The sequence below is a fragment of the Capra hircus genome, chromosome 15 (genome assembly GCF_001704415.2).
Source record: "Capra hircus breed San Clemente chromosome 15, ASM170441v1, whole genome shotgun sequence".
Classification (NCBI taxonomy): domain Eukaryota; kingdom Metazoa; phylum Chordata; class Mammalia; order Artiodactyla; family Bovidae; genus Capra; species Capra hircus.
Genome location: NC_030822.1, coordinates 5,912,832 through 5,940,456, shown reverse-complemented (window position 1 = coordinate 5,940,456; position 27,625 = coordinate 5,912,832). Strand labels below are relative to the sequence as shown.

At 56.9% G+C, this 27,625-nt stretch overlaps 2 protein-coding genes across 5 annotated transcripts in view; one reads left to right on the top strand and one right to left on the bottom strand.

The window, feature by feature from the left end:
• The window catches only part of C15H11orf49 (chromosome 15 C11orf49 homolog), a 211,255-nt gene extending 194,750 nt beyond the window's left edge, over window positions 1–16,505 (top strand). The window contains exons 5-9 of one of the 3 annotated variants that reach the window (XM_005690160.3): window positions 8,771–8,856; window positions 10,526–10,721; window positions 11,710–11,819; window positions 13,980–14,043; window positions 16,215–16,505. In XM_005690160.3, coding sequence (XP_005690217.1) covers window positions 8,771–8,856; window positions 10,526–10,721; window positions 11,710–11,819; window positions 13,980–14,043; window positions 16,215–16,374 — 616 coding nt within the window. In that variant the 3' untranslated portion in view covers window positions 16,375–16,505. Of the gene's footprint in view, window positions 1–8,770; window positions 8,857–10,525; window positions 10,722–11,709; window positions 11,820–13,046; window positions 13,550–13,979; window positions 14,044–14,279; window positions 15,032–16,214 lie in introns of those variants that run through there. The other 2 variants (XM_005690159.3, XM_013969851.2) reach the window with 2 other exon arrangements.
• ARFGAP2 (ADP ribosylation factor GTPase activating protein 2) lies at window positions 16,437–27,094 on the bottom strand. Of its 2 annotated transcripts, XM_018059126.1 has the most exons (17): window positions 26,970–27,094; window positions 26,680–26,798; window positions 26,094–26,166; window positions 25,440–25,571; window positions 25,275–25,352; window positions 24,186–24,267; window positions 23,822–23,878; window positions 23,158–23,199; window positions 22,759–22,811; window positions 22,198–22,334; window positions 21,965–22,096; window positions 20,002–20,130; window positions 19,788–19,922; window positions 18,809–18,935; window positions 18,564–18,657; window positions 18,331–18,449; window positions 16,437–17,856 (listed from the first exon to the last, which is right to left on the bottom strand). In XM_018059126.1, exons 1-17 carry the CDS (start codon window positions 27,039–27,041, stop codon window positions 17,836–17,838), a joined length of 1,602 nt encoding a protein of 533 aa, XP_017914615.1. In that variant the 5' UTR covers window positions 27,042–27,094; the 3' UTR covers window positions 16,437–17,835. The 2 variants fall into 2 exon arrangements, with proteins under 2 accessions (XP_017914615.1, XP_017914616.1); XM_018059127.1 differs by lacking the exon at window positions 23,158–23,199.

The following is a 27,625-nucleotide window of genomic DNA, read 5'->3' as shown; positions in this document are numbered from 1 at the left end:
TGGGGAGCTGGGAGAAGGGAGGGCCTCACAGGCCACTCACTGGATGTGGAGAGTGGAACAGGTGCCCCGAGCCCCAGCTACGAGGCTTCTGGGGAGAGACCAGGATCATGGAGACGAAATGGCCGAGCGGGGCCTTCATGGCATCTGCAAGGAAGAAGCAGCGTCCAGGCCTCGGTGTCGGGCCCACCAGGGGCCGCAGCTCTACAGGAGTGGGAGAAGGGACAGCGCCACCCGGTGGAAGACGTCACGGCCACGTCTCACCTGGAGCAGCTGCAGCTGGCCCAGGAGCTGTGACTAGAGTCAGAGAGGCCTGGGTTCAAATTACATCTCTTTTGCTTCTGGCTTGAAAGCCCTGGTCAAGTTTCTGAGCCCCTGTGTTCTCAGTGAAGATATCCATCGATCTCACATCAGAGGATCAACGGGAGAAGAAAGCGCAATGCCGGACGCACAGCGCTAACCAAGCAAGCCCTTACTGGACGCTGTGTAGCTGTAATCGTTGCTGCCGCCCAGGCTCTCTGGGTCCAGCTTCTCAGGCACTGCAGGGCAGGGGCCGGAAGTGCGGCTCGGAGCCCGGGGAGAACCACAACCTGGACGGCCCCACGCTGCTCGGAGGGCCTGGACTGGAAGCAGCTCGTGCCGCGCAGGGGGCTCTCCAGTGCAGCCCCACGGGCGGGCAGCCCTAAGGAAGTGTTGCAGAGAACCGTGGCGATACCTGGAGAAGGCAGCCAGGCTGTGGCTTCGCCCTCGCTCATGGCCCTGACATTAAGGCAGACTCCACGGAGGTGTCCCGGGATCCCAGACAGGCCTGGAGACACCCTTCACCTTCGCCCATGAACAGTGCAGCTCATGTGACCTCCCAGAGGAAGTGCCGGCATGGGAGGCTTCTCGCCAGCCCCGGCGCCCCCCAGAAGTGGACTTGAAACAGGATAGCTCGCTTCCGCCTGAGAGCCTGTGCCCAGCCAGGCACTGGCTGCACTTCCTCTGAGCTATATTTTTATTCGCTATTTTGAGCTCTTCCATCACCTGAAACCAGCTAGAACACACTTATGGATGGCAGCTAACACTGATTTTGAGTCATTACTATGTATACCAGTAATATATAAGAGTAGAATAGACGCAGCGTATCACCATATTGAATCTTCACCAGAATCCTGTGAATTGGGAACTAGAATTATCTCCTCTACAGATGAGGAAACTAAAGCTCCAAGAGAAAACGTGACTTGCCGAGAAAAGGAAACTTGGGCAGGGAGTTCTAGAGCTGGGTGGGATTGGATCCCTGCAAAACAAAACAAAACAATACATCTTCTGCCACTCAACCCGGGGATGCTGACCTTTAAGGGAGAATAGGAAGTTGGCAAGTCGCAGATTCAGGCTGAAAACTGTTGCTTCGTTGGCACCCACCAAATGTCCAGCCAGCCAGCCCATCCCAGCTGTTGGAAGTCAGCATGGGAGGGCAAGAACAGCCAGCCCCCTCGGGACGGGCTCAGACCCTGCCAAGCGCTCTTTTCTTTCTCCATTCCAGCCGCTGCCCTGGACTCCACCCTCCACATGTTTCTGCTCAGAGCCAGCCTCTCCTTCTCCCCTAGAGCCCCCTCTCTCCAGCCCCGAGGCCGGCATGCCAGGGTCCCTCCCCGACCCAGTACAGACTCTCGCTGGCAGCCGCTCCCTGCTGGCTCCGCTTCAAAGCTGGAGCGGGCCCCTCTCCTCCAGGTGTCAGGGGCGGCTGGCACATTAGCAGAAGGCCTCTGGCAGGAAGGGGTGTCGAGCCAGGAAACTCCTCCTCCTGACCCTCAAGCGGGTGGGGCCAGGTTCGAGTTCAGGGTGGAGCCGCTGTCGGTGAGGTGAAGGGCCTACAGCCTGGGGTCATCACAGTCACCACGGGCAGAGACAGAGCCGCAGCCTCCTGCCTGCCTCTCTCCACAGTTGTGAGATCCCGGTGCCAGATGCCCAGGACTCTTACGGGTCACAGTGCTAGTCTGGAGATGGACGGTGTGGCATTCCATGTTTCTAAAAGCACCTTTTTGTGAGGTTTTTCAACAGCAAACTTCTCCCCAGTGAGACCAGAGTTACCAGATGTTAGTTCTCTCTGCCCTTGGGGTGCCCTCCTGTCAGAGCCAGAAGAAGCCCGCTCAGACTTTGGGGAAGTATTCCGCTTGAATATCTCCAGCAGCAGGCAGCTCACTCGCTCACAAAGCAGCCATCATCCCAGAGCTGGGCAGCTTCCAGTCTTCTGGAGGCAGTCTCCCAGAACCCTGTGGCGTCTCCCTCAGAGGCAGCTCTTCAAGAGCCGTGGCCCGGCGCCACTTACCCTTCATCCTCTCCTCCCACTAAAGGACCTGAAGGTAGTCGTCAGCCGACATCCTGGTTTGCAGACTCCGCCTCGCCGACCCCCTGTTCTGTGACTCTAGCTCGTCCCTCTTAAATAAACCACCCTCTTAAATAGTGCCCGGATGCCACCTTGCTAGGAGAAAAGAGAAGGGTGCCGCACCGCTGTTAGTTATGAGTTCACACTTTCCCTCTCGTTCAACTAACACTGGCTGAGGGCCTACCGTGTGCCCTCCCCGCCACGCTGGAGCGTCGTGGGGGACACTGACTGGGGCCTCCTGTGAGTCCAGAAAGGCGAGCGGGGGCCAAGGGCAGGGCATACAGGGCTCATAAGCCAGGATAAGGACGGGAGACGTTGCTCTAAGGACAAGGGGAAGCCCATAAAGTGTTTAAAACTGGCTTGTAAAACAGTCAAATTCGCATTTTTATTTTATTTTTTATTTATTTTTTTTAATTCACATTTTTAAAAAGGTCTTTCTGGGAGGGAGGAGAGGGTGAGATGAGTGGAGAAAGCAGCATGGAAGCATGTATACTACCATATGTGAAACAGCATGTGTACTGCCAGATGTGAAATAGCATACACACCACCGTATGTAAAACAGATGAAAAGTGAAAGCGAGAGGCACTCAGCTGTGTCCGACTCTCTGTGACCCCATGGACTATATCATCCATGGAGTTTTCCAGGTCGGAATACTGGAGTGGGATCTTCCCAACCCAGGGACCGAACCCAGGTTTCCCACATTACAGGCGGATTCTTTACCAGCTGAGCCACGAGGGAAGCCCAGTAGCCAATGGGAATTTGCTATATGATTCAGGAAACTCAAACCGGGGCTCTATGACAACCTAGAGAGGTGGGATGGGGAAGGAGGTAGGAGGAAAGTTCAAGAAGGAGGGAACACAGGTAAGCCTAACTGTGGAGTTGGAGAAGACTCTTGAGAGTCCCTTGGACTGCAAGGAGATCCGACCGGTCCATCCTAAAGGAAATCAGTCCCGAATATTCATTGGAAGGACTGATGCTGAAGCTGAAACGCCAATACTTTGACCACCTGATGTGAAGAACTGACTCATTGGAAAAGACCTTGATGCTGGAAAATATTGAAGACGGGAGGAGAAGGGGATGACAGAGGATGAGATGGTTGGATTGCCATCACCAGTGCGCTGGACATGAGTTTGGGTAGGCTCCAGGAGTTGGGGATGGACAGGAAAGCCTGGCGTGCTGCAGTCCATGGGGTTGCAAAGTGTCAGACACGACTGAGCAGCTGAACTGAACTGAACTGATGGCTGATTCATGTTGATGTTTGGCAGAAACCAACACAATATTGTAAAGCCATTATCCTTCATTTAAAAATTAATTAAAAAAAAAAAAGTTTTTCTGACCACAGTATGGATACCCAATTAGAAGGAGGCAAAAGTGTTACTGGAAGCCAGGTAGCAGGTCGTCCAGTTGTCCTGGAAGAGGAGGTGGACGTGGGCATCAATGGGGGCCGTGGAAGTGGAAAAGAGTAGACGGATTCCAGAGAAACCTCTGGAACAGGACTGATTGGACTGGGTGATTGGTTGATACGTGGCGGGCAAGAGAGGGCGTTTCCCGGATGTCAGGAGGACTCCCAGGCTTCCGGCTGAGCAGAGGAGCGGGGCTGACAATGAAAGCTGAGACCCAACTGGCTTCTCTGTCAGCCAGGCCCACTGCCTGCAGTCAGGAAAACACTTCAGTCCCACGCGCATGTGCTGCGAGGGTCCAGTTACCTGTCCCTCAGAGAGAAAGCCCCTGTACCGCCTGCCTCCCCCAACTAGCCCCATCCATGTGTCAGCCCCCCGAGGAGCAGGGGTCAAAGCAGAGCACACGCCAGGCTTGCCCTGCTTCACCCTGACACCTCCGAGGGCTGTGCCCTCTCTCTTCCCCAGCCGCCCATCTCAAAAGAGGGAGCTGGCGTTCACAGTCAAGCCTGGCTGCTGACGGAGAGCAGCGGCCAGTTCTGGGGCTGGAAGGGCAGGCCCTCCGCAGCCAACAGTCCTGGCTGTGGCTGAGAAGGGGAGATGCTTACGGCACTTGGCCTGGCAGCCCTGGCGTGGCCGGGAGCAGGCCGATCAGCAAGAATGACCGCTTCTGGAATTAGATGGGGCTGGTGACTGCAGCTTTGTGAACACACCGCCCTGTGCACTCTGAAAGGATAAGTCCTATGGTATTGGAGTTACATTGCAATACAGCTCTTCCTTCACTTGCTGGGGGGGGCGGGGGGGGGTAATGTCCTGATAAAATCTACTGTAAGTTAAAAATATCAAGTCGAAAATACACTGACTACACCCGACCTACCAGAGATCATATCTTAGCCCAGCCCTACCTCAGCTGTGCTCAGAACACTTGCATCAGCTCACAGTTGGACAACATCATCTAACCCAAAGCCTGTTTTTTCATAAAGTGTTGACTCTCACATGTAATTGATTTGAACACGGTACTCAAAGTGAAAACAGAATGGTTGTCCCTGTCCCACCCTCATGACTGCACAGCCGACTAGGAGCTGCCCCTGCCCAGCATCACCGGAGAGTACGTACATTGCATCGCTAGGCCAGGGAAAGGCCAAAATTCAAAGTTCTTCTCGCTTTCACACCATCATCGGTTAAGTCATAAAACCTAAGACTGCCTGTCATCAAGTTGGGGACCGTCTGTATAAAATAAGTGAATAAATAGGTGAAGAGAGAAATAGACTTCTCTGATGGTTCAGGGGTTAAGACTCCGAGTTTCCACTGTGGAGGGCATGGGTTCCATCCCCAGTTGGGGAAGTTCTGCATGCCCGTGAGTGAGTGAACTCGCTCAGTCATGTCCAACTTTTTGCAACCCCATGGACTGTAGCCCGCCAGGCTCCTCTGTCCATGGGATTCTCCAGGCAGGAATACTGGAGTGGGTTGCCATTTCCTTCTCCAGTGGATCTTCCCCACCCGGGGATTGAACCCGGGTCTCCCGCATGGCGAGCAGATGTTTTATCCTCTGGCTCAGACGGTAGAACGTCTACCTGCAATGAGGGAGACCCGAGTTCAATTCCTGGGTCGGGAAGATCTCCTGGAGAAGGAAATGGCAATCCACTCCAGCACTCTTGCCTGGAAAATCCCATGGACGGAGGAGCCTGATAGGCTGCAGTCCATGGGGTTGCAAAGATTCGGACACTACTGCATGCCCGTAGCATGGCCCAAAAAAGAGAGAGAGAGAGAGGAAGAGTAAAGGGAGGTAACTGCTATAAACAGGAGCACCAGATCCCAGGTTGATGATAAACAAGAGGAGCCAAGTAACATCTTCAAAGGCTTTGGTTCCCCTTCGTGGTTTCCTGCTTGGGGATGTTCTCAGCCCAGTGCTCTTCCCTAGCAATTAACTTCAGGCCATTCTGGTTCCTGGCTGTCCCGGGAGTAGGGCAGGAAGGAGAGGGCACTGCCTTCTCTCCTCGGGGGGCCTGTCCCTCCGCTGTGGGCCAGGGAAGGGAGGACGTTGAGGTCCTCCCTGGGACTCTGGAGAAATGCACTGTCCCTCTGCAGTTTGGGATGCCTCTGCTGCCCCAGCCCCCTTTCCCTGCCCTCTCTCTGCCTCGCTCGGCCCTCTGTCCCCATCCGGATATCAAAGTCTGGGCTTTGTGCCCTCTCTCATCCCTTGTGCCTCCCCATTCTGCTCAGGTTATAAGGAAAGAGGTAAATACTTGGCATCACCGACGCAATGGACATGAACTTGGGCAAACTCCAGGAGATGGTGAGGGACAGGGAGGCCTGGCAAGCTGCAGTCCATGGGGTCGTAAAGAGTCAGAGGCGGCTGGGTGACGGAACCACAGCTACTTGGCCTGTCTCAGCCCTTGGTCCCTGGAGCCTCTGCCAGAAAGACTAGGGCGCCCTCTTGCGGCCATTGGCAGTATTGCTTGTTCCCACTCCGGCCTTGAATTTTTTTTTTTTCTAGAGGTAATTTTAATGTTGAATTCTGGAAGTTCAGTTCAGTTCAGTCACTCAGTCGTGTCCGACTCTTTGTGACCCCATGGACTGCAGCATGCCAGGCCTCGCTGTCCACCACCAACTCCCGGAGTTTACTCAAACTCATGTCCATTGAGTTGGTGATGCCATCAGCCATCTCATCCTCTGTTGTCCCCTTCTCCTCCCGCCTTCAGTCTTTCCCAGCATCAGGGTCTTCTGGTAGAGGAAGCAGCTTTTTTCTTCCCCAAGAGATACATGAGAAGCAATTAAGGCGCTAAGATTTAGGTGAGAAGAAGAAAAGATAATTTAGGCAAATAATAAACTAAGAAGTGAAATGCAGGTGTTTATATCCTGTGAAAGAAAGAAAGTGAAGTTGCTCAGTCTGTGTCCAACTCTGACCCCATGGACTGTAGCCTGCCAGGCTCCTCGGTTCATATCCTGTATCTTTACTTTAAAAGAGGTGGTGAGACCTAGCAGGAAGCAAGTCCATGACATGTAAATTTACCAGCTGTGCGACCTTATTAAGCTGACTTCTCTGAGACTTAGTCTCTTCACCTGTAAAATGGAATAATCACAACACCTGTCTCATAGGATTGTTGTGGGATAAAATTTGTTATTGTTCAGTCGCTCAGTCATGTCCAACTCTTTATGACCCCATGGACTGTATCACACTAGGCCTCCCTGTCCATCACCAACTCCTGGAATCCACCCATACCCATGTCCATTGAGTCGATTAATTCATCCAACCATCTCATCCTCAGTCGCCCCCTTCTCCTCCTGCCTTCAATCTTTCCCAGCATCAGGGTCTTTTCCAATGAGTCAGCTCTTTGCATCAGGTGGCCAAAGGACTGTAGCTTCAACATCAGTCCTTCCAATGAATATTCAGGGTTGATTTCCTTTAGAAATGACTGGTTTGATCTCCCTGCTGTTCTAGGGACTCTCAAAATTTAATTAACATAAGTTAAATGCCCTGTAACTCAGGGCTTCGCTCGTAGCTCAGAGGGTAAAGAAACTGCCTGCCATGCAGGAGACTCAGTCTGATTCCTGGTTTGGGACGATCCCCTGGAGAAGGAAATGGCAACCCCCTCCAGTGTTCTTGCCTGGAGAATCCCATGGACAGAGGAGCCTGTCAGGCTACTGTCCATGGGGTCATAAGAGTTGGATATGACTTAGCGACTAAACCACCACAGGTCCATCCAAATTCCTTGTATGGTGCCTGCCCTGAAGTAAGGACTCAGTAAATATGGCCTAGTTCTATTGTTAATCGTTATTAGACCTGGAGACTAGATGTAGGAACCATCTCTGTCTTCGGGGGGACCTGAAGCCAGGCTTTGCACACTCCCAGGGGCGCTGTCCACATCAGAGTCTCTCCAGAGCCCCTTCCCCAGAGGCGAACAATGCCTGCAGTCTCTGGAGCTGATCCAGCTCCAGTCTGGGGACTCTGACCCAGTGAGGTGGAGAGAGAATTCGAAAAATCCATGAACAAGCAAGATAAGTTGGTTTCTTGGGGGTTGTTTGTTTAAGGAAAGATAGGGCCCAGTCAGAAACAGATTGGGGAGGGGGATAGGAATTCCCTGACAGTCTGGTGGTTAGGACTTTGCACTTCCACTACAGGAGGGCACAGGTTCGATCCCTGGTCGGGGAACTAAGATTCCCACATGTCTCATGGCTGGGAAAAAAAGAGAAAAGAAACAGACTGGGGGCCCAGCTGCCGGTCAGTAGATGAGTTTGGCACCCTGCCTGGCACAAGGATGGAGCCCAGCAAGTGCTCATTTCCATCTCTTCCTGTCCTCTCTCCAGCGAGTCCCTGAGTCTCTCGTCCGCTCCCTCTAGTGGTCACGGGGTATTCTTCCTGCGAGAAGCCGGAAGGGGGCCACCCTGTGAGCGTCGACAGCGTGGAGGAGCAGTGGCCGCCCGGCGTCACTGGACCCCCTCAAGGGCAGACCCCAGGCTGCACCCCCGGCCCTCTGTGCCGCCTGTGCCCCAGGATTGGAGGTGCCTGTGGCCCGTCTGGCCCTTGGTCGCCTATTAAATCTCAGGGCCACTTGCCAAGACCCTTTAAAGCTCTTGGCTGTTCTTTTTGCCTTTTCTGATCAGCTGTATTTATTCTGAACTAAATGGTCCTCGCTGCAGGATGAAAGGATTTTCTGCTGAAGGATATGAAAAGAAACCCTGGCCGCATTGCAGCTGCACTCCCTCCTTGCTGCCCCCCCGCTAGCCCACGTTCCATCCCCTTGCTGGTGCCACAGGGACTGAACTGGGAGCCTGCCCCCCAACGCCAGTGGTTTGGTGGCAGAGCCCAGTTAACGGAGAAGTGCAGTGACAGGGAAGAGCTTGTCTGGGGGAGCCGTCTCTCCTTGCTGTCCCAAGGGGGACTGGAGCCCCAGGCAGGGCTCACTGCAGCACCCTCCATCACACGCACACGCACACACGTGCACACACACACACGTGCACACACACGCACCCGCTCTCTCATATCCTCTCGCTCTCTGCCCCTCAGGATCGTGCTCATGGACGACGCCATGGACTGCTTGATGTCTTTCTCAGATTTCCTTTTTGCCTTCCAGGTCCAGTTTTACTACTCAGGTGAGCGTCTTCGGGCCCCCGTGGCTCCTGTTGGGACCACAGTCCCCACTCCCCATCCCACCCTGTGGCCCCTCCGTCTGCCCGTCTGGCCCGCACTTCCTGCGCCGCCTCCCTTCGTGCGGGCTTCCCCGCAGGATGTGGTCACAAGACTCGGCCTGCAGGGCCTCCTCACGACACAGAAAGCCACGGTGCTTCCCACCGGCAGGGGGACACACATCAGTTTAAGTGATGACCACGGTCACACCACCACCGACACGCTGCTGCGGGGCGCTCCCCGAGGCGGTTCCCCTTGAGCGAAGGCGTGCCGTCTGCCGGCCCAGCGCTAGGCGCCTTCGTCCTCACCGCCTTCGTCCTCACCGCAGCCCTGAGGGGCAGGCGGCTTTTCAGTGGAGAAGCGGACAAGGGGAGCTGCCAATGCGCTGGGCTGACCAGAGGGCCCAACCCACCGCCGGCGCGCTCAGCCCCTCGGCCGTGTCAGCGGGGTCGGAGGTCTCTCCCTGGGCCCGACGCAGACATGTGAGCACACAGCTCCCCATCAGCGCACGCCAGTCCTCTCTCGCACGCCCCCCTCACCCCCTGCTCCCCAGCAAGCTCCAGCTGCACCCCGAAATCCCAGGTGGAATAAAGATGGCTGGCTGGATACCGGCGCACACCGGCGCACACACGGCAGCCTCTGATGGAATGCTGGGCCCTGAAATTGCTGACTGTGCCCATCAGCAAACTTGTTCCAAACAGGCTCTTCCAGTAAACAGGGCTGGCTGTCCCTGGAGCCTGCCCATGGCCTTCCGCCAGCGGCTGGCCCCGGCCGGCCCCGGCCTCGCTCAGGCGCCACATCGTGTCCTCTCGAGGGCGGCCCCAGGGCCCGGTCAGGCAGGGGCTGCAGTCTGGGGTCTCTCCTCCTGCTCACAGCAGCTCCGCGCATCCATGTCCCATTTCTCTGAAGCTCTTGGGCCCTGGAGAAGGAGCAGCCGCATGTGGAGACCCTATTCCCCTCACCATGTGAACGGGCTCTCCTCACAGCACCCCCCAGAAAGGGCAGCCATGGGGAGGTGGGCCGTAAGTCTCAGCTCACCGATGAGGGCTCGGCGACTAACACCTGAAAACTAGTTAAATTGTTTAATAAATCAGCAGCTCGTAAGCGTTCTCTCCTGCATGGGTATCTCCAACCTGCTTCCCTTAGAGAGGCAGGTGGCCTCACAAGAGCGGTTTGCCAGCAGGAGTGTGTTCCTGTTCACCTTTTACGTTTTTCAAAACTATTTACTGCATTTTCTGTGCACCAGGCACCGTGCTGGGTGCTGGGGGTGGGGAAGGCCGACATGGCACGGTCCAGGCCTGGGGGCAAGATCTGCCATTCCAGCAAGGAGACAAAGCAAACCAGCCGCACAGAGACGCCCTCACTGGATAAGCGCCCCAGAGGAGGCCGGGGTGCCTGGAAGTATGTAGCGGGGTCTCGCCTGGTCTAGGAAGAACTGCCAGAGGAGGGGACGCTCGAGCTGAGACACGCGAGTGTCATCTCTCACAAGCGTGGGCCATGAGGGCCCCTGCTCCCTGGATGCTGTGCGTTGAGGACTCACTGGGAGCTGAGCAGACCCGCAGAGAAGGGGGCGCACGGTGAGGGGACCCAGGGTGTCCTCCCCACCTGACCTGCGCCCCTCCACCCTGTATGCAGAGTTCCTGGAGAGCGTGGCCGCCATCTATCAGGACCTCCTGTCGGGCAAGAACCCCAACACGGTGATTGTGCCCACGTCGTCCAGTGGGCAGCACCGCCAGCGGCCTTCCGCGGGCGAGGCAGGCACGCTGGAGGGCGTGGAAGCCTCACTGTTCTACCAGTGCCTGGAGAACCTGTGTGACCGGCACAAGTACAGGTGAGAGCCCGGCCCAGCCCCCGGGGCTGCAGGCGCGGGCGCCAGGCTCTCCCGACAGCTGGCCGGGGCTCCAAGGCCCTTGACGGTCATCGTATTGAATATGGATCAGCACCATTTGCCCCCAGTCCAGGCTCATGATTGACAAGCTTCCCAGGTGGCTCACGGGGGCCAGATTGCTTCCATTTGGGCAAGATCAGCTGTTAATGGGAGAAGGCAATGGCACCCCACTCCAGCACTCTTGCCTGGAGAATCCCATGGACAGAGGAGCCTGGTGGGCTGCAGTCCATGGGGTCGCTAAGAGTCAGACACAACTGAAGCGACCTAGCAGCAGCAGCAGCTGTTAATGACCAGCTTGGGCCCCTTCTTCTTGCCAGGTGATAGATTGGTCTTGACTTTTTAGAGAGAAGGAAAAAAATATCCACCGTGTGCAGAATTCACCCTCCAGAAAAAGAGGGTAGCTGTCCTGTGTAGCACGAAGTCCCCTTGGGGACAGAGAAGCCAGCTTGTGTCTCCTCCGAGAGGAGGCATCGCCCAGCGCCCTTTCCCCATCCCCCACCCCTGCCAGTGAAGCACCAATCAGTGAACATACCAGCCTTTCTGTCCAGTCAAGGCCTTGCTCCGAGAGTTCTGCCAGGCTCCCCAGGGCCTTAGGGTTCCCAGGGCAGGCAGGTCCCTTGGTTTTTGCCCTCCTAAGGGCTTCCCAGGTGGTACTAGTGGTAAAAAATCTGCCTGCCAAGGCAGGAGACTCAAGAGACACAGGTTCGATCCCCAGGTTGGGAAGATCCCCTGGAGGAGGAAATTGCAACCCACTCCAGTATTCCTGCCTGGAGAATCCCATGGACAGAGGAGCCTGGCAGGCTACAGTCCACGGGGTCCCAAAGAGTCGGACCTGACTTAGTGGCAGAAAACACCCTCCTAAGCCTGAAGGTCTGGGTGAGAAGATGGCGTTAGACTTAACTAGTGTTTGAATCTGTGTTCTCTCCTCTAGCTGCCCACCCCCGGCGCTGGTCAAAGAGGTCCTCAGCAACGTTCAGAGACTGACCTTCTACGGCTTCCTCGTGGCCCTCTCAAAGCATCACGGGATCAACCAAGCCCTAGGTAAGCCAGAACCGGCCACCTCCGCCCTGGCAGCAGAAAGCCACGTAGGAGCCGGAGTGTTGGTGGACAGAGTCCCCAGAGGGGACACAGATTGGCCAGGTGTGCCTTGATTCCTCAGGGCCGGACTCTGAGGCTTCCCCTGCTCCCGTGCTGACGGATGGCCTCCCCCACCCGGGTCCTGCCCCAACATGAAGCAGCCTCAGCCTCCCCAGGGCAGAGGCGTGCTCAGCACCCCCCACCCCATAGGATCCCCGACTCTGCTGTGGGCACTGGCCTAGGCTGGGCAGACGCAGGCTATTTATTCAGTGGCTCCGGAGCTTATATTTCAGAGACCTGAACCCCATTTCTAAGCAGGGCAAAGGTGTGTCTTAGGAGACCTTTTTTTCCCATCTGGGAAAAAAAACAATTACTAGTCTGAAAGGGAGTGGGGAAAAAAAGGGTGGTGGTGGATGGAGGCTGGCTCCGGCTGTTCTTCCTGTCCATCGTTTCATCCTCACTGGTCCGCCTTCCCCTCCCACCTTCCTCTGCCCCCTCCCGCACCTGCTGCCCTCCCGGGGAGGGGCCACCAGGCTGACATCACCACCCCCAGAACTTGAGAGGGTTCTTCTTCCTATTTTTCAAAGAAGAAAGAGCGCATCCGCCTGCTCCTTTCTTAAACTGTTTGTGTTTTTGGCTGTACTGGGTCTTTGTCGCTGCGTGCAACCTTTCTCTAGTTGTGGAAGCCAGGCTCCTCTCTAGTTCCGGTGCACGGGCTTCTCTTTGCGGTGGCTTCTCTTGTAGCGGCATGCCAGCTCTAGGGGAAGTGGCCTTCAGTAGTTGTGGAGCGTGGACCTTAGTTACCCGGCCAGCGATGGAGCTCACGTCCCCTGCAGCGCTGGGCCAGTGGGAGACAGAAAGCAGCATAGGGTCTGTCCTCACCTGCGTCTCCTGTGTATGGAAAAGCGACCTGAGCTACCCCAGGTGCAGCCAGCTGTGGAGGGGGGCTGTGCTGTTCCCTTAGTCCTCAAAGCGGGATACACGCATACAGGCACACGAGGGCTCCATCACACAGTGTGATCACCACTAACACCAAAGGGGCCAAGAAGCATCATCTGAAAAGGTCAGGAACTGCAGAGCCAGATGGACAATTTTAAGATTGAGGCGTCCTGGGGACCACCACTGTTCACTAGCTTCTGACCAGGAGTGCGGCTTTTTAAGTTTGCTGATAAAGAATCTTTCTATCTGCAGACTCCAGCTCTACCTTCCGTCCCACTGTTAACAGCCCCAGGGGGCAGCCTGGACCCCTCCTCTCACCGTTCCCAACATCTGAGAATGACTGCCCTTGGTTTGTAGCCGAGGAAACCTGCTGAGTGATCTGTCAGGGAAGGGACAGCGCCCCTCCTGGCGGCTCGCGGCCAAGCGAGGAGAGCTGGGTCTCATCCTGACCCCGCCTTCCCTTCTCGCCCTGGGACCCTCCCAGGAGGAGCTGAGACAGCATTTTTGACCATTCTGTCCCCAAAGTGGGATCCCCCTGATCTGGAGGCACAAAACTAGGTAATTTCTGGCCTTTGGGGCCTTGGCCGTGTCCTGTGTCTCTGGCTTCTTTTCAGCTCAGGACCTGGAGCCTCAGGAAAGGACTAAACCCTCAGCACCAGCTCGTGCATGAGTGCCAAGTCCCTTCAGCCATGTCTGACTCTTTGTGGCCCCATGGACTGTAGCTCGCCAGGCTCCTCAGTTCAAGGGATCCCCCAGGCAAGAACACTGGAGTGGGTTACCATTTCCTTCTCCAGGGGGATCTTGCTGACCGAGATCGAGAACCCTCGCCTATCTCGTCTCTTGCACTGGCAGCCGGGCTCTTTACCACTGGTACCGCCTCACCACACACCATCTAGTCTTGGAAGACCATTCTGTGTGTGCAGTGACCTTGAGTTTTGGGGCTGTCTCGTAGTTATGATCAGGGAGGGGAGGCAGGGGGGTTCACTAGACTTCTCCAGCAGCACCTAGGGCTTACTGCCCCCAGAGCAGATCTCTTAAACCTCTGTTCCCTGAATCTTCTAGATCAGCTTTCCCAGGGTCGACATTGTAGGCAGATGTGACGATGAGGGGCACAGAGGCAGCTACTGGCTGAACCCCGGGTGGAGGACCCTCGGGTTAAGTTCTGTGCCCCCAATTATTCCCTAGGAGCCTTGCCCGACAGAGGGGACCTGATGCACGACCCAGCCATGGATGAGGAACTGGAGCGGCTGTAAGTGTTACGTGGGAAGATGCTGCCCCCTTGTGGGCACCAGACCCCAGTCGATCAGAGCCCGACACGGGCCACTGAGCACTTGTCCCATCGGTCAGGGAAGGCTTGGGGGGCCGATGGAGGCTTTGAACCCTTTGGGGAGGCAGCCCATGGTCTCACACACGCGCGAGTGGGTGAAGGGGTCCTGGTCTCTGGACAAGAGGCACCTCGCTCCCTCTGGGCATCTCCTTCTTCAGGCTGGCGCAGATACCAGGCCTGGTCACCTCAGTCACTGCCGGTCCAGAGGCCAGCTGCCTGCCTCCCCGGACCCCTCCCCGGGTTGGCTCCCCTTGGAGACCCCTCCATCATGCCCGCAAAGTGGATGCAGAAAGCGATGGCTCCACTGAAGAGACAGATGAGTCCGAGACTTGAGGAGCCTGAAGGGTCCTGTCTACAGCACAGAACCCAGCCCTGGGTCCAGTTCCCAGCACCCCACCCGCTCAACTCCCCACCCGCCTCCAAGCCCTGAGACCCCAGGTCTCTCTCCTCCCACTCCCTGTGCCGAGCTGCCCTCCACTGGCGAGGCCAAGTGACAGCCCCAGCCCAGAGACCCACCAGAGAGGTGCTGATAAGCCAAGCTACGCAGTGACCCTAGAAAGTTAACAGCCGACTTTCTCCCGTCAGCCTGCCTTTCACCAGGCCCCAAGCTGACGGCGGATTGAGCTGAGGCCACGGGAAGGGTGACTTGGTTTTACCTCTTTGCTGACCATCCCCATCTCCTCACAGCAATTCCAGGAACCATGCAGAGCCTTGCATGGTCAAGGGTGACACCCAGCCAGTGATGCAGGTATTAGGATACAGCCATGGTAGCTTTCTGCTGGAGGACTAGCCACTAGCCGTGAGATGAAGGGTGGGCAAAAAGAAATTTCACTTTCAGAAACCGCGTCAAGTCTCCTCTGTGTCTAATAGTTAAACATGTGAAATGAATAAAGTCCCTTGTGTCTGGTAAGTGGTGAGTCTAAAGCCATGAGACAGGGGTGAAGGGAAGGGGCGAGTTTGAGATTTTGATGCCAAGTTCCAGTTTCTTCTGGCAGGACTGGGAAGTTGGGGGACAGAGGACTACTCGGCCTGGAGACCTGTCTCAGATCATGAGCAAAGAGGGGCTCACCAGCTGCACAGGAGCTCTGCCTTTCATGGGAAAGGTGGCCACAGCTGGACAGGGCTTTCAGGAACAAGCTCAGATGGCTCAAGGCCAGGTGCCCACAACTTGAGACGGGCCACAAGGGGCTGCCATCACAGGTTCATTAAACATTTTCTAAGCACCTGCTCAGGGTTAGGCCAGTAGGGGTGCAGCTGTGAACAAGATAGGCGGAGGAGTACCAGCTTCCAGCCAGAGCTGGACAGTAAGACGCGTGGTCTGCAACTTCCAGAAAGTAAAACCACCCCAGGACCCAAGCAGAGCAGGCTTCCTCCTCTGCAACTGCCAGACACCCACATTTTCCTTGGCTCATCCCTGCCCAGACCAGCACCCCGTGGAGAGTTATAGGACCAGCCGCTCCCACAGCTCTGCCAGGCCAGGCTGGTGACCACTGAGGCATCTGCAGCCTCCAGCTCGCCAGCTGACTGGGAGCCACTCAAAGCCCCTGGCTGCCTCAATCACCCTGGGGGCTCAAGCCCCACAACCACACCCCCTCCAGCCTGGAGGCGGGCAGAGAAATCTCTTCATGAGCACCTCCCGAGGACTCGTGATGACTCCGCACTTGGGACATCGTTGGCTTAGAGGCCCGCGGCTGCCTCCACCCATCCATTCTCATCACCCACCTCCCAGACCAGTGGCTTACAACCGTCCGCAGACAGTGGCGCAGAGCTGTTCCAGGAGCCCATCTAGGGGAGCTGCCAGGCCACAGGTCTACAGGCATACGTGCACACATGCACGCCCCTGCCTAGGGCTCCATTCAGGTCTTTTTTGCTAAATCCCCTGAGACAGACAGACACACACACACACACACACACACACACACACACACACACACACACACTCGCTCTCTCCCCCACCCACCCCTGAGACACCTGCCCCTAGCCAAGCCTAGTGCTGGGCCAGCGGCAGGGCTGCAAAGGCCTACCGCCCGTGCATAGCTCTCAGGGTGCTGCGAACGGCCAACTAACGCCAGCTCTTTCCCCGCGTGCAACAGGGTGCTGAGGTGGAGGCCGCACCGGAGCTCGCGGCAGCACAGGGCCAAGGAGCCAGGGGCCTTTGGCTGTCAGAGGAGAGACAAGCTGGAGGCCCTGCAGACAGTGCCCCCCGCTTCGGCACCAACGCCCTGCCTGTATCAATGGGAGCCCAGAGAGTGAGGCCAGGGGCCTGCGCGGGGCAGGGAGGCAGGATCCCAAGAGGACACTCCTCCACTCAGACCAGCAGAGGCCCAGGGCCCCTTCGGGGCTTTATTCGACACCACTTTGTTTCAATACAGTCCAGAAAGAAAGTCACGTCCCTTTGGGGAGGGGTGGTGGGAATAGCAGTCTGCGGCGCTCGGGAGCCCAGCCCCCGTCACGGTTGGGGGACCCGGGCTGCCGGCGGCAGGGGCAGGTGGCACCAAGGACGGCACAGTGTGTGGCCTGGGGCCGAGACCTGCCGCCCCGCAGGTGCCGCGAGCTCTCCGTGGGGGTTGCTGCCCAGGGTCCTGAGGCCAAGATGGTGCAGAGAAGGAAAGCCGAGCTCAGGCGCCTGCTTCAGTCCCACGCGTCCTCTGCCAGCACTACGCTCACAGCATCCCGAGCAGAGCCCCGGGCAGAGCAAACCCACCACAGCCACCAAGCAGGGGAAGAAGGGACAGAGTCTCCGAGGGACTGCGGTCCACCACAGATGGCATGGGAGGATTCCCACACACCCAGGAGGAGGAGTCCTCCAAGCGACCGCTGTAGAAAAGGTCGGCGAGACAGGAGATCACTCGGGCCTCTAGTCTGATCCCAAATGGAAGCTTTAGGTACCAGGTCAAGCTTCTAGCCCTTCGCAAGTCCCAGAGGGAGGTCCTTCCCCTCCCCTGCCCTCTCCTGGTGCCGAAGAGAGCACAGGAGCAGCAGCGCGTCCACAGCCTCCCGCCCTGGGGGCTGAGCTACAGCAGAGCTCTCTCCAGCCTCCCTGCCGCTTCCAGGGCAGGAGCCAACCCCCGGGACCACCTGGAAGGACCCTAAAGCCGGCAAAACAGCCTTACACTTATTACTCTCCCTCCTCAAGGAAGGCCTGGACCCAGAATGAGCCGTCCTGAGGGTATGCCCTCCCCTCACTCCCAGGGTGGCAAGCCAAGTGAGCGGCAGTGTGGGGGTCAGGACCAGAAGCACGGAGCACACAGGGTGGGGTGTGCGGGGAGGGGAACGAAGGGCCCGATCTCCAGGCAGAGATCAGGGTGGGTGGGGAGGGGAACGAAGGGCCCGATCTCCAGGCAGAGGTCGGGGTGTGCAGGGAGGGGAACGAAGGGCCCAATCTCCAGGCAGAGGTCAGTGTGTGCAGGGAGGGGAACGAAGGGCCCGATCTCCAGGCAGAGGTCGGGGTGTGCAGGGAGGGGAACGAAGGGCCCAATCTCCAGGCAGAGGTCAGTGTGTGCGGGGAGGGGAACGAAGGGCCCGATCTCCAGGCAGAGGTCAGGGGCCGACTCTGCCCCTCCCTCGCCCAAGCTCCTCACAGGCCACCCCACTCACGCCACAGGCATAAAGTAACAATGCCTCCCCAGCTTCCACAAGGCAAGCATCCCAGGCCGAGGCATCATGAGGTTTCTGCTACTGCCACCACCCAAAGTCTGAGACACGGAGCCTGGGTCAGTAGGAACCATAGCGATCCTGGGGATAAAGGAAAGAAAAAACCCAAGTCAGAGTCTCTGACCTGCAGCAGCTTCCCAGCAAGCACACCCCCAACACACCCCAAGGGGCTGGGGGGCTGTGGGGGGGGGTGAGTGAGGGAATCAAGCACCCATCTCACCCGCACAGAGACGGTCTCCTATTCACTGTGACCCAGGAAAGAGGGTGTGCTCAGACCCCCAGGGGGACACCCTGCCTGGCCTCACAGAAGCTGGAGAGGGGGGAGACACAGCACTGAGCACCAGTGTGGGGAGATCAGTGTGGACACGACACCGTCTCAGGGAGAGGCCCGGCCCCGGACCCAGCTCAGGAAGGACGCTGTCCTCCAGGAAGAGAGGAGGCGCCCTCTCAGGCTGAGGGCCACCCTGCGGCTGAGTCTGGGCGTGGTGGGGAAGGCCGCCTTCTCAGCACTACCCTCCAGTCTCCTCCCACCCCAGGTCACGCGGTCAGACTCACCTGCAAAGAGTTCATCACGCCATTGGCCAGCACGGCCATCTTCCCGGCCACAGACTTGACACCCTGCTTAAACTGGGCGATGTCAGCCGTGGGCAGCACACTCCCCAGGGACACGCTGCCTGTAAGAGAAGGGAGGGGGTGACCCAGCGCCCGCAGGAAGCCTTTCCCAGCCCCCAGGGCCCTCCCGCTCGGCTGGCAGGCCCTCCAGGGGCCTATCCCGGCCCCGGGCCCACCTGCTCCATGTGCTCCATCCACGTCCCCGAAGAGGTCTGACGAGCTGATGGCACTGCTGCCCGAGAGCTGCTGGAGCCGGGACCTGGCTTCATACTGTGGCGGGGAAAAGGTGAGGTCTGCGGCTCTCTGTGCCGCTGACCCTAGGATTCACACGGGCTGAGCCACCCGAGTGCCAAAGCCCAAAGAACAGGGTAGACAGTCCGCTTCTGCCTGCTGCCTCCAGGCTCAGGGTGGACCACCTCACCTCAGTATCTACCTCCCGCCCGAAGAACATGTCGGAGGAGATGGCTTTGGCTCCTGCAAATTTCTGACGTGCTTCGCTTGACTCCAGGCCCGAGCTCCGGCTCTCCACTTCCCTCCGGTTGGTGACTCTGAGGGGTGGATACGGGATGACCCTGACTTTCCCACTGCCTCCAGAGAAGTGTCCCTGGAGCACTGCCACCCTATGACCACCCGAGGCCCCCAGGGGCGCTGCCCACAGTCCCGCCTGACTGCAGCTCTAGACCAGGCCCTCTCTCCTCCACACTGAGGCCACAACACAGAACCTCTGTTCCCTTCGCTAGGCAGCATGGCAATAGGGGTTGGAGGGGCCGAGGTTTCTGCCCCAAACCACGAGGATGATCCAATTCTCAGGCTGCCTGGATTTATACCTCCGCTCTTGGTGTAATTATTAGTACCACTCTTTTCCTCTCAAAAGCACCTCAGCCTGCTGAAAGGTGTAAGGTCACTGCCGCCTAACCCTGGCACACAGACACTGAGCTCGGCGTTTTGCCAGTTTCATTTAATCCTAAGACGGCCCTGTGAAGTTATTAGTTATGTCCCCATTTTACTAGTGGGTTATTTGCAGATATTTATCAGTTAAGCATTACCCAGATTGACATGGAATACGCTTTTAAAAAATTTCTAGATGAGACATAATCGTCGGGAACGGAAGCATAAGGTCAGGCGCCCCTGGCAGAAACGGACCCCAAGCACAGCAGGCTAGTTAGGCCTTCTGAGACACGAGCACAGCTCAAACCCAGGCCTGCTTCCTGCACTCTGCAGTCTGGTAGCCACTAGCGGCTATCCAAATTTATTTAAATGAAGTTAAAAACTCGGTTCCTCCATTAACACTGGACACTCCTGAAGGGCTTGCGAGCCGCGTGCGCGGTGGCCAGCACACCGACAGGGCAGCTGCAGAGCGCTGCCCCCAGCAAGGGGCGTCCTAGGGGACGGGCCTCCACCTTTCTGAAACGGGCCGGATGCTGGAGACGGTCACTTCCGGCTCCTTCTCCTCCATCCTGTCCATACCCCAGGCAGCATCTGTATCCCAGCGGGAACCGAAACTCTCCCCCAAGGAGAAGGGGTTGTCCTTGTACCTAGGGAGACAGTAGAGGGGCTCAGAGAAGCTGAGTGGCGAGCACAGCAGCCAAGCCTGCACCCCAACAACAGCCTTACTTTGGAGGCCCAGAGGCAAAGGTGCCAACGTCGTCAAGTAAGTCCAGCTGCGAGCGAGAGGACTTGGCACTCACTGGGGTTTCCTGCTCGATCACCTGCATCTCGGACAGCACCGAGTGGGAGACGGAGCTGCAGAGACAAGCCGGGCCGGGGCAGGAGAGCAGAGGTGGGCATCCGTGTCGCCGCACAAAAGAAGGCGCCCAGCTGCGGGCAGAAACCCGCTTCTCTCCGAGCACCACCCAGAACCTTCTTCCCCTCCCTGCGCCCAGGGCTGGGCGAGGCCCCGCAGGGAGTGCTAGACCCTCTGCTGAACTGGAGTGCACCTCCCGTCAACGTATCAGCTCGTCTTCTCAAAGGAGGGCTTCCCTGGCCAATGACCGTTTGCCTAATCTCGGTGATACTATGCATCGAGCAATAGCGCTTTCTGTCCTCAGCTTGCTATGCCATGAGCCACATCCTTCACCATGGCGGACACAGACAAACGAAAGGAAAAGATGGAAAATGCCCCAGAACCCGGGGAATGAGTCTGATGGCATCACAGGGTGAGGTCCTAATTAACCCATCCTTTTCTTATGTGTGTTTTTAGAGAACAAAGCATTTCAAAGTAGAGCGTCTGGCCTTACACACTAAGACCTGAATCTGCTACGTGGTTTCCTAAGGGGAAGAGGCAGTGGATTTGGCAGGCAGCACTGACTCGTGACACCTCTCTTCCCTGCTGTGTGACAACTCCACAGAGGCAGTTGAAGGATTAGTTTCATCTAAATAAATTCATTAAGATCTGCAGCTTTCGGCTGGCAGAACCCCACGGAGTGCCTATTTTGCTACGGAGCTTTAAACAGGGTAGACGAGGTTTAAATAAGATAAGATTCTAGCGCATACAAAAAATTAGAGAAAATTAAGTAGACTCTTTAACCCAGTAATTCCTGAGACTAAAACAGGGACGAGGAAGAGATGCAATCTGGAGTAAAATTGTGTCTCCCTGATCAGCTGTGGGTCACACTATCAGGACACAGACTGAGGGAGTGACTGGGACCTGCCTCGCCGCAGCCTGAGATGGAGCAGAGACCCAGCTTTCTCTCTTACCTGAGGAGCATAGTATAATGGCCACAAATGCTAAGTATGAAAGAGTTCTAGGTTCAAAATCTAGTTGGACCAATTACTAGTATTCTGGGCTTCAGGCAAGTTGCTTAACTGCTCTGAGGCTCAATTTTCTCATTTGTAAAAAGGGATAAGAATACCTCCTGCACAGGACTGTTGTGTTTAAGTTAATAAAGCCACTGGTGAAGCTCACACCCTGTGGAAAGGAGCAGCCGCCACTTAGCAGAAGCTCACTGGAGCCAGGGTTTCTCTCTCTGGCGCTGCCAGATACGCCAATTTTTAAGACAGATTTTAAAAAAAACCTAGTATTACTAAAATTTCCAAACACTAACTCTCAGTGTAAAGCAAACAAAACACCTAAGAGAACTGGTGAGCAGCTCTTGTTTTTGTTTAAGAAAACCATAGCAACCTAAATCCAGTGGTCCTGAAACAGGAAGGGCACCACCCAACCGGGGGCATCTGACAGCCTGGGAATACTTCCAGGCGTTACCGGAGCTGTCAGCACTAACGGCCTTTAGAGGACATGGGTCAGAATACTGAAAGCCCTGTGATTCCTGGGAAGACGCTGAGAAATAAAGAACTGTCCTGCCATCCTAAGAGCCGTTAGCGCCCTCGTCAAGAAACACGACCCTGGTCTCTCAGATGTTCGGAAGAGCACCTGATCCTGCGTTTTGACTCGTTCAACAAATACTTGGCGAGCACAAACCCACTGCATGCCAAGCACTATACTAGGCGCTTGAAGACAGTAGGCACGGCCATCTATTCAGCCTCAGAGAAGACTGAGCTGAGAATACTAGCAAGAACCTCCAGGGGTTCCCAGGAGAACAATGGCATTTCCCTTCCGCACCCCAAAGTGGAGCCTCACCTTCGGGACACCAGTCCCATGCCCAACCTCTCGGCCTGCTCTCTCTTCTTCCCTTCCAGGTTCTGTAGCTTCTTCTCCTCCTTCTTACGGTCAATCTGGAGCTCCTGGTAGGCCAGACGCATGGAGGCAACCCTTCAAGGGAACAAACGTGCCAGAGTTCAGCACACAGCCTGACCCTTCCTGCCTGCCCGCCCAACCCCATGTAAGCCGGGGCCTCTCTGGCAGACACGCACATGGACTCCTCGGCCTGCTTCTTGGCATCAGCCACCTGCTGCTCACGGAGTTTCTCTGCCACCTGGGCCTGCCGCTCAATCTCGCTGAAACTCTGGCTGCTCACCTTCTGGGCCCCTAGGCCCTTCTTGGCACCCAGCTGGGAGGAGAATCATGTGATGAGAGCTTTGCCAACCACAATGTCCTATGTCCCCTCCTCCCCTCCCTGGCATGGAGGGGACACCCCCAAGGAAAGGGCTCCTTCTTAAAGTGTTTAAAAAAAAAAAAGAAGAGCCCATCCGCATGGTGGAGAGGCAGGTGGCTCTGCCTGGAGGCAGGCATGAGGCGGCCCACACAACCCAGCGGAGGCCTAATGCTGCCAGGCCTGGGACGAGCCAAGCACTGAGGCACACAGTCTCGCTGACTCCTCCCAGGAGCCCCTAAAGACAGGCCTCTTGACAGCCCTTTCACAGCTGAGCTGCCGAGAAGCTATGCACCTTTACCAAAGTCATACAGTCATCTACCAAAGTAGTCGGGTCTGACCCCAGCCCAACCACCCTGCCATACTGCCTCTCCCCACCTACCCCCTTCTTCGCTGTTGCTGGCTTCTTCTTGCCAATGAGGGAGGTTTTCGGTTCTGTGTGAGGAAGAGGGTGGGGCATGAGCAGAGACAAAGGGACTTCAGAGGTGGCAGCTCGGTCCACACCATGCAGCTTCGTGGCGAGAGCTTGCTTCTATGAAGAACAGCTTCAGGCAGAGAAACGCAGAGCTGCCACCACCAGCTCCAACCAACGGTGTCATGACGTCCAAGCCAAGACGGACACGGTTAGGGGCGGTTACTGACTCCCAGCACATGGACGTAAGAACCCAGACCTGAAGCACCAGAGACAAAGGCCCTGACCAAGCATAAAGACTGCCAGGCCGGGGCGGCGCCACACACAGCCTCCGGCACGCAAGGGGCTCCAGAAGCAGCGGGCGGTTACCTCTGGCAGGAAGAACCCCTTTAGGTGACAGATACACGGACTCTGGAGAGAAACAGATTCGTGGCTAACAGCGGGCCCTACCCCAGACCCTCCATACAGCTCCCAAGCCCAGAGGCCTCTACAGAGCCTCACTCCAGACCAGGCCACACCAGCCTTCTCACAGGTCACTCTGCTGGTTTCCAGTCCCAACCCCCAAAGGTCAACAAAACAAACCAGGGCAGCAAATGGATTGTTCACCCTGAATTAAATCTGAAGGACATCAAGAAGAATAGAAAACAGTTGAAAGGCCAGGAACTGGCTGAGAAAGGACAACATCACCTCTAGCCATTAACAGCTCAGAGCTGTCCCCCTGTATCATGAAATGGACCAGACAGGCCAATCCTGCGTCAGCCCCCAGGGCTAGGTGTCCAGCCTCATACTGGCCAGACCCAGGCCCACACTCTGAGGCAGACCCCAGGCCTGGGACACCAGCCGCCAAAGGCCTGCTCTGAAGTCCCTTCAGTCAACATTGCGGCCACAGCTTCAATCTCAGGCCCCACTCAAGAGAGACAAGAAGTTCAGTCTCCTGGGACCTCAGTCCACACAGGCAGCAGCAGATCTGAAAAGAACCCCCACGGCCCACCCTCTCCCAAGGCACCCCCCTCCTGCCAGCTGGTATACTGACCCAGAGAGGCTTTGGGTGAGGTGCCAAGCAGGTCTATGTTGGGGCCATGCTCCGGCTCTGTGGATGCAATGGTGGGGATTAGGTGTGACACTCAAAACTTCCAATGAGCTGCCCTTAAAAAGTGACGAGGTAAGAGCAGAAGCTCAGCTTTCTTCAGCTGCTTTCCTCAGCTTTCTGAGGCCACCAGATAGAGAAGGCATTCCTACCACTTTCCCCCTCTAGGGGTCTTAAGTGACTCGCAGGCCACCCAGAGATACAGGAGACTCCTGGCTTCCATTCCTCTGGTCAGGTAGGTGTCCCACTCCTCTGCCCCAAGCCCTTTGCCAAGACCAGGGTACACGGCTGGAACATGGGCTGAACTCACGTGCCAGGCCACTGTTCTCTGCAGACGGGGCCGGCTGCTGGGTCTCTGACTGGTCGGTGGCTGGTGCATTCCAGGCAGGGGGCTGAAAAAGCCAGATGACAGAAGCCTCAATGAGCCGTTCCTGCTGGCAAAGAGAGCCAAGTACCTTGGGAGTACAAGGCCCTACTTCAAGCCCATGAGGAAAGGAGACTGGAGGTCAGCGAGTAAAATTACAGTTGCTACTCACTATGGAGGGCTCAGCCAGTGGCTCAGACATTAAAGAGCCTGCCTGCAACATGGGAGACCTGGGTGTGATCCCTGGGTTGGAAAGATCCCCAGAGGAGGGCATGGCAACCCATGCCAGTCTGCTTGCCTGGAGAATCCCCATGGAGAGAGAAGCCTGGCAGGGGCTACAGTCCATGGGGTCACAAAGAGTTGGACATGACAGAGCAACTAAGCACAGTGGAAGAAAGCAAGACGAACCTACAGCCGTCACCACCTCTTCGATAGTTACTTACACCCAGAACCCATTCCCCTAATTGAATAACAACCAACAAGGGCACTCACCAGGTGCCAGGTACAAGTCTAAGGGCTTTTCACATATAAGTACGTTTAATTATCACAACAAACCTATGAGGTAAATAGTTCTCCATCTTAAAGACTGAGGTTTTAACACGTTAGGTATCTTACCCCACACTAGAAAGGCTAAGCAGAGGAGCAAGGACCCAGACAGAGAGTCTGACTTGAGCACCCAGCACCAGCAGAGGGAAACCTCTGGTGGTGGGTTGCTTGGGAGGGAATCCTTTCTCATAGGGGAAGAATCCAGGAAAAATTATTTGGGTTCCTGACATCTCTTGAGCCTTTAAGAATCTTCTCATTGTCCCTAACACCCCAGTTTATAGGGTTCTGTTCCTAAGGAGGGCCACACTGCACCCCTGTTCATGGAAGGAGGAAAAAGCCGGCTTTACCCAGCAGTGGGCCCCACACATTCCCTGTAGGGGATATCACACCAAGGCGAACAGGATCCATGCCTGTGACTGTGGGCCTTGGCCTCAGTCAGTAAACCACCTGTCAGGAACAACTGCGGGAAACATTCCTGTGGGCACTCACTTGAGTGTGTTCCAAGAAGAAATCGGACTCCTTCTCTGGGGAGTGACTGGCAGCAGGACTCACACTGTCTGTCCAAAGCTAGAAAGGAGACAACACCACTGAAACACAGGGCTCTGAATATACCCACTCCCCCCACAACCCCAGCCCCAGGGAACAGGCACGCACATCAGTGCCATGCCGAGCCAGGGCCGCGCTCCCCAGCTGCCGGATCTTCTCTCGGTACATCTGGGCAGCTCGACTGTTATACTTGGTGTTGGCATCATTGGCTGTGCATCCATGTTGGCGGAAGAAGGCTGTCTGGTGAGCAGAGAAGCGAGAACATGCTACAGGAGATTTTTCCAGAGCAAAAGAGCCGACGCCCCCCCCACCCCAGCACAAACACACACACAACAGCCCTGTTATTACTTGAAGAGGATGATACACACTACTGACAGCAGTAGCTTTTCACAAAGTTCCTCAGAAACTCCTGCAAAATAACATAGCCACGCATCTCTAGGATGAATGTCTGAAGCCTAACCCTCACTTGACTCTGCCTGAGAACAGCATGATACACCCACTCTGCCCAGGCCAAGACCTGGTCGACCGTGGAGGCCCCAACACCACTGGCCTCTCCCCAAGAATGTCTGTCCCGGTTAGTCTGAATCCAAAGCCCCTTTGAGAAGAACAGTGACTGATGTCCAAGTTTAGAGAACAGTGTACAGAGATGCCATAGACCAGAGAATCCTCTGAACAGAGAAACTGAGAGGGCCTCCAAGAAGTCACTGAGAAGTCAGTACCCGGACAGAAGAATGGGGGCAGAAGGGTAAGGAGGAGCTTTACCGCATTGGCATTCCCGCCGACCTGCATACACCTCAGCTGGAACCAGCTCCAGTTGGAATCCAACTCTGTGGACCTGTGTGCAAGGGCTGTGTGTCACCTACCAGCAGGTTCCAGGAGATGTTTCCCTGAGCGACCCACACCTGTCATTTTGCCCCGGGCTGCAGTAGGCACCCCAGAACATTCACCAGCCACCACCCCATTTCCTCCCCTCTACCCTGTCCCGGAGAGCTCTGCTCTACCCTCATTTAGTCAAAAGGGTACCAATTATTTTCCAGTTGAGAAAGGAAATGGAAGCTTGGACTCGGCCTTCCTCTTAAGGACAGAGTCTCGCTCCAGCATATCACCAACTAGATCAACGCAGGTAACTCTCCCCCTGAAGCTAACATTTCGAGGGTCGAGCGTGACTACCAGGAAAGAGTTCTGACCCAGACGCGGAGACGAACCGCCAGTGTAACAGGAGGCCCACACCGGCGGTTCCCTCGCGTGAGAGTCTAGCGAACACCAAATTCAGCTCGGTCCAAGTCCAGGCAGCCCACTCTCGACCCTGCCGAACACTCAGTCCCGGACGGCCGCGAGGAGACCCCACCTGATGAAGCTGAGATGGACGCCCAGGGAGCGATGCACCCCGGAGCAGTCAATGCACAGAAAAACACCGTACGTGATGCTGGCCCAACTCGGATTCTTGGCGCCACAGTCGAAGCAGGCCTGGGCAGAGAAGGAGATGAGCGAACGGTCAGGGGCCTCGAGTCGAGGCCGGGCGCTGACAACCCAGGAAGAGAAGCCCGCGCCGGCCCCTCCCCGCCCCTCAGACGCCAGGGGAGCCGGGAGAGACCCTCTCGGCCCGCCGCTGACCCCGCACGCCTCCCTCTCCCGCACCTTGTTGGTCGGAATTGCGCGAAGCCTCTTAAAAAGCGTCTGGATCTCGGTCTTGCTCGGCTCGGCCGCCATTTTCTCTCCTTCCCAGAACAGCAGCGCGACCGACGGGTCCCGCCACGGGCCAATCCTCGGCCGCCAAGGCGGGTCAGCGGGCGGGCCTGAGCGGAGGCCGGCCCGCCGAGGGGCGGGGCGACCCGGCCCACGCGGACCAACGGGCGAGCGGCCGGCGGAGCGGGCGCCGTGACGTCAGGGGCCCGAGCTCCACGCGCGCGCGCCCGAGTCCTCGCCGCGCCGCGCCGGGGCCAATCCACGGGCGGGGCGGGGCGACTGCTCGCCCACAGGCCCAAACCGCGCCGCCCGCGCGCGCCCCGCCCCCCCGGGGGGGCGGAGCCACCTCCCAGAAGCGTGACGGCTGCGAGGCTCGGCCCTCGGCCTCGGTTCCGGCCAGTTCCCAAACAGTGTGTAATGATTAACAGTCCCTACCAAACACTCGCGGTGCCGCCGGCCTGAATGGGAAGATCAACTGGCCGGGCCCCCGCTCCGCTCAGAGCTCAGCTCCTGACCTCCACCCATCCTCGGATGGCTCGCACCAAATCTGATCACGAGTCCCCTGCGGGACCCCAGGTTAGGTTAGGGTCCCGAAGTCCTAGAGCAGG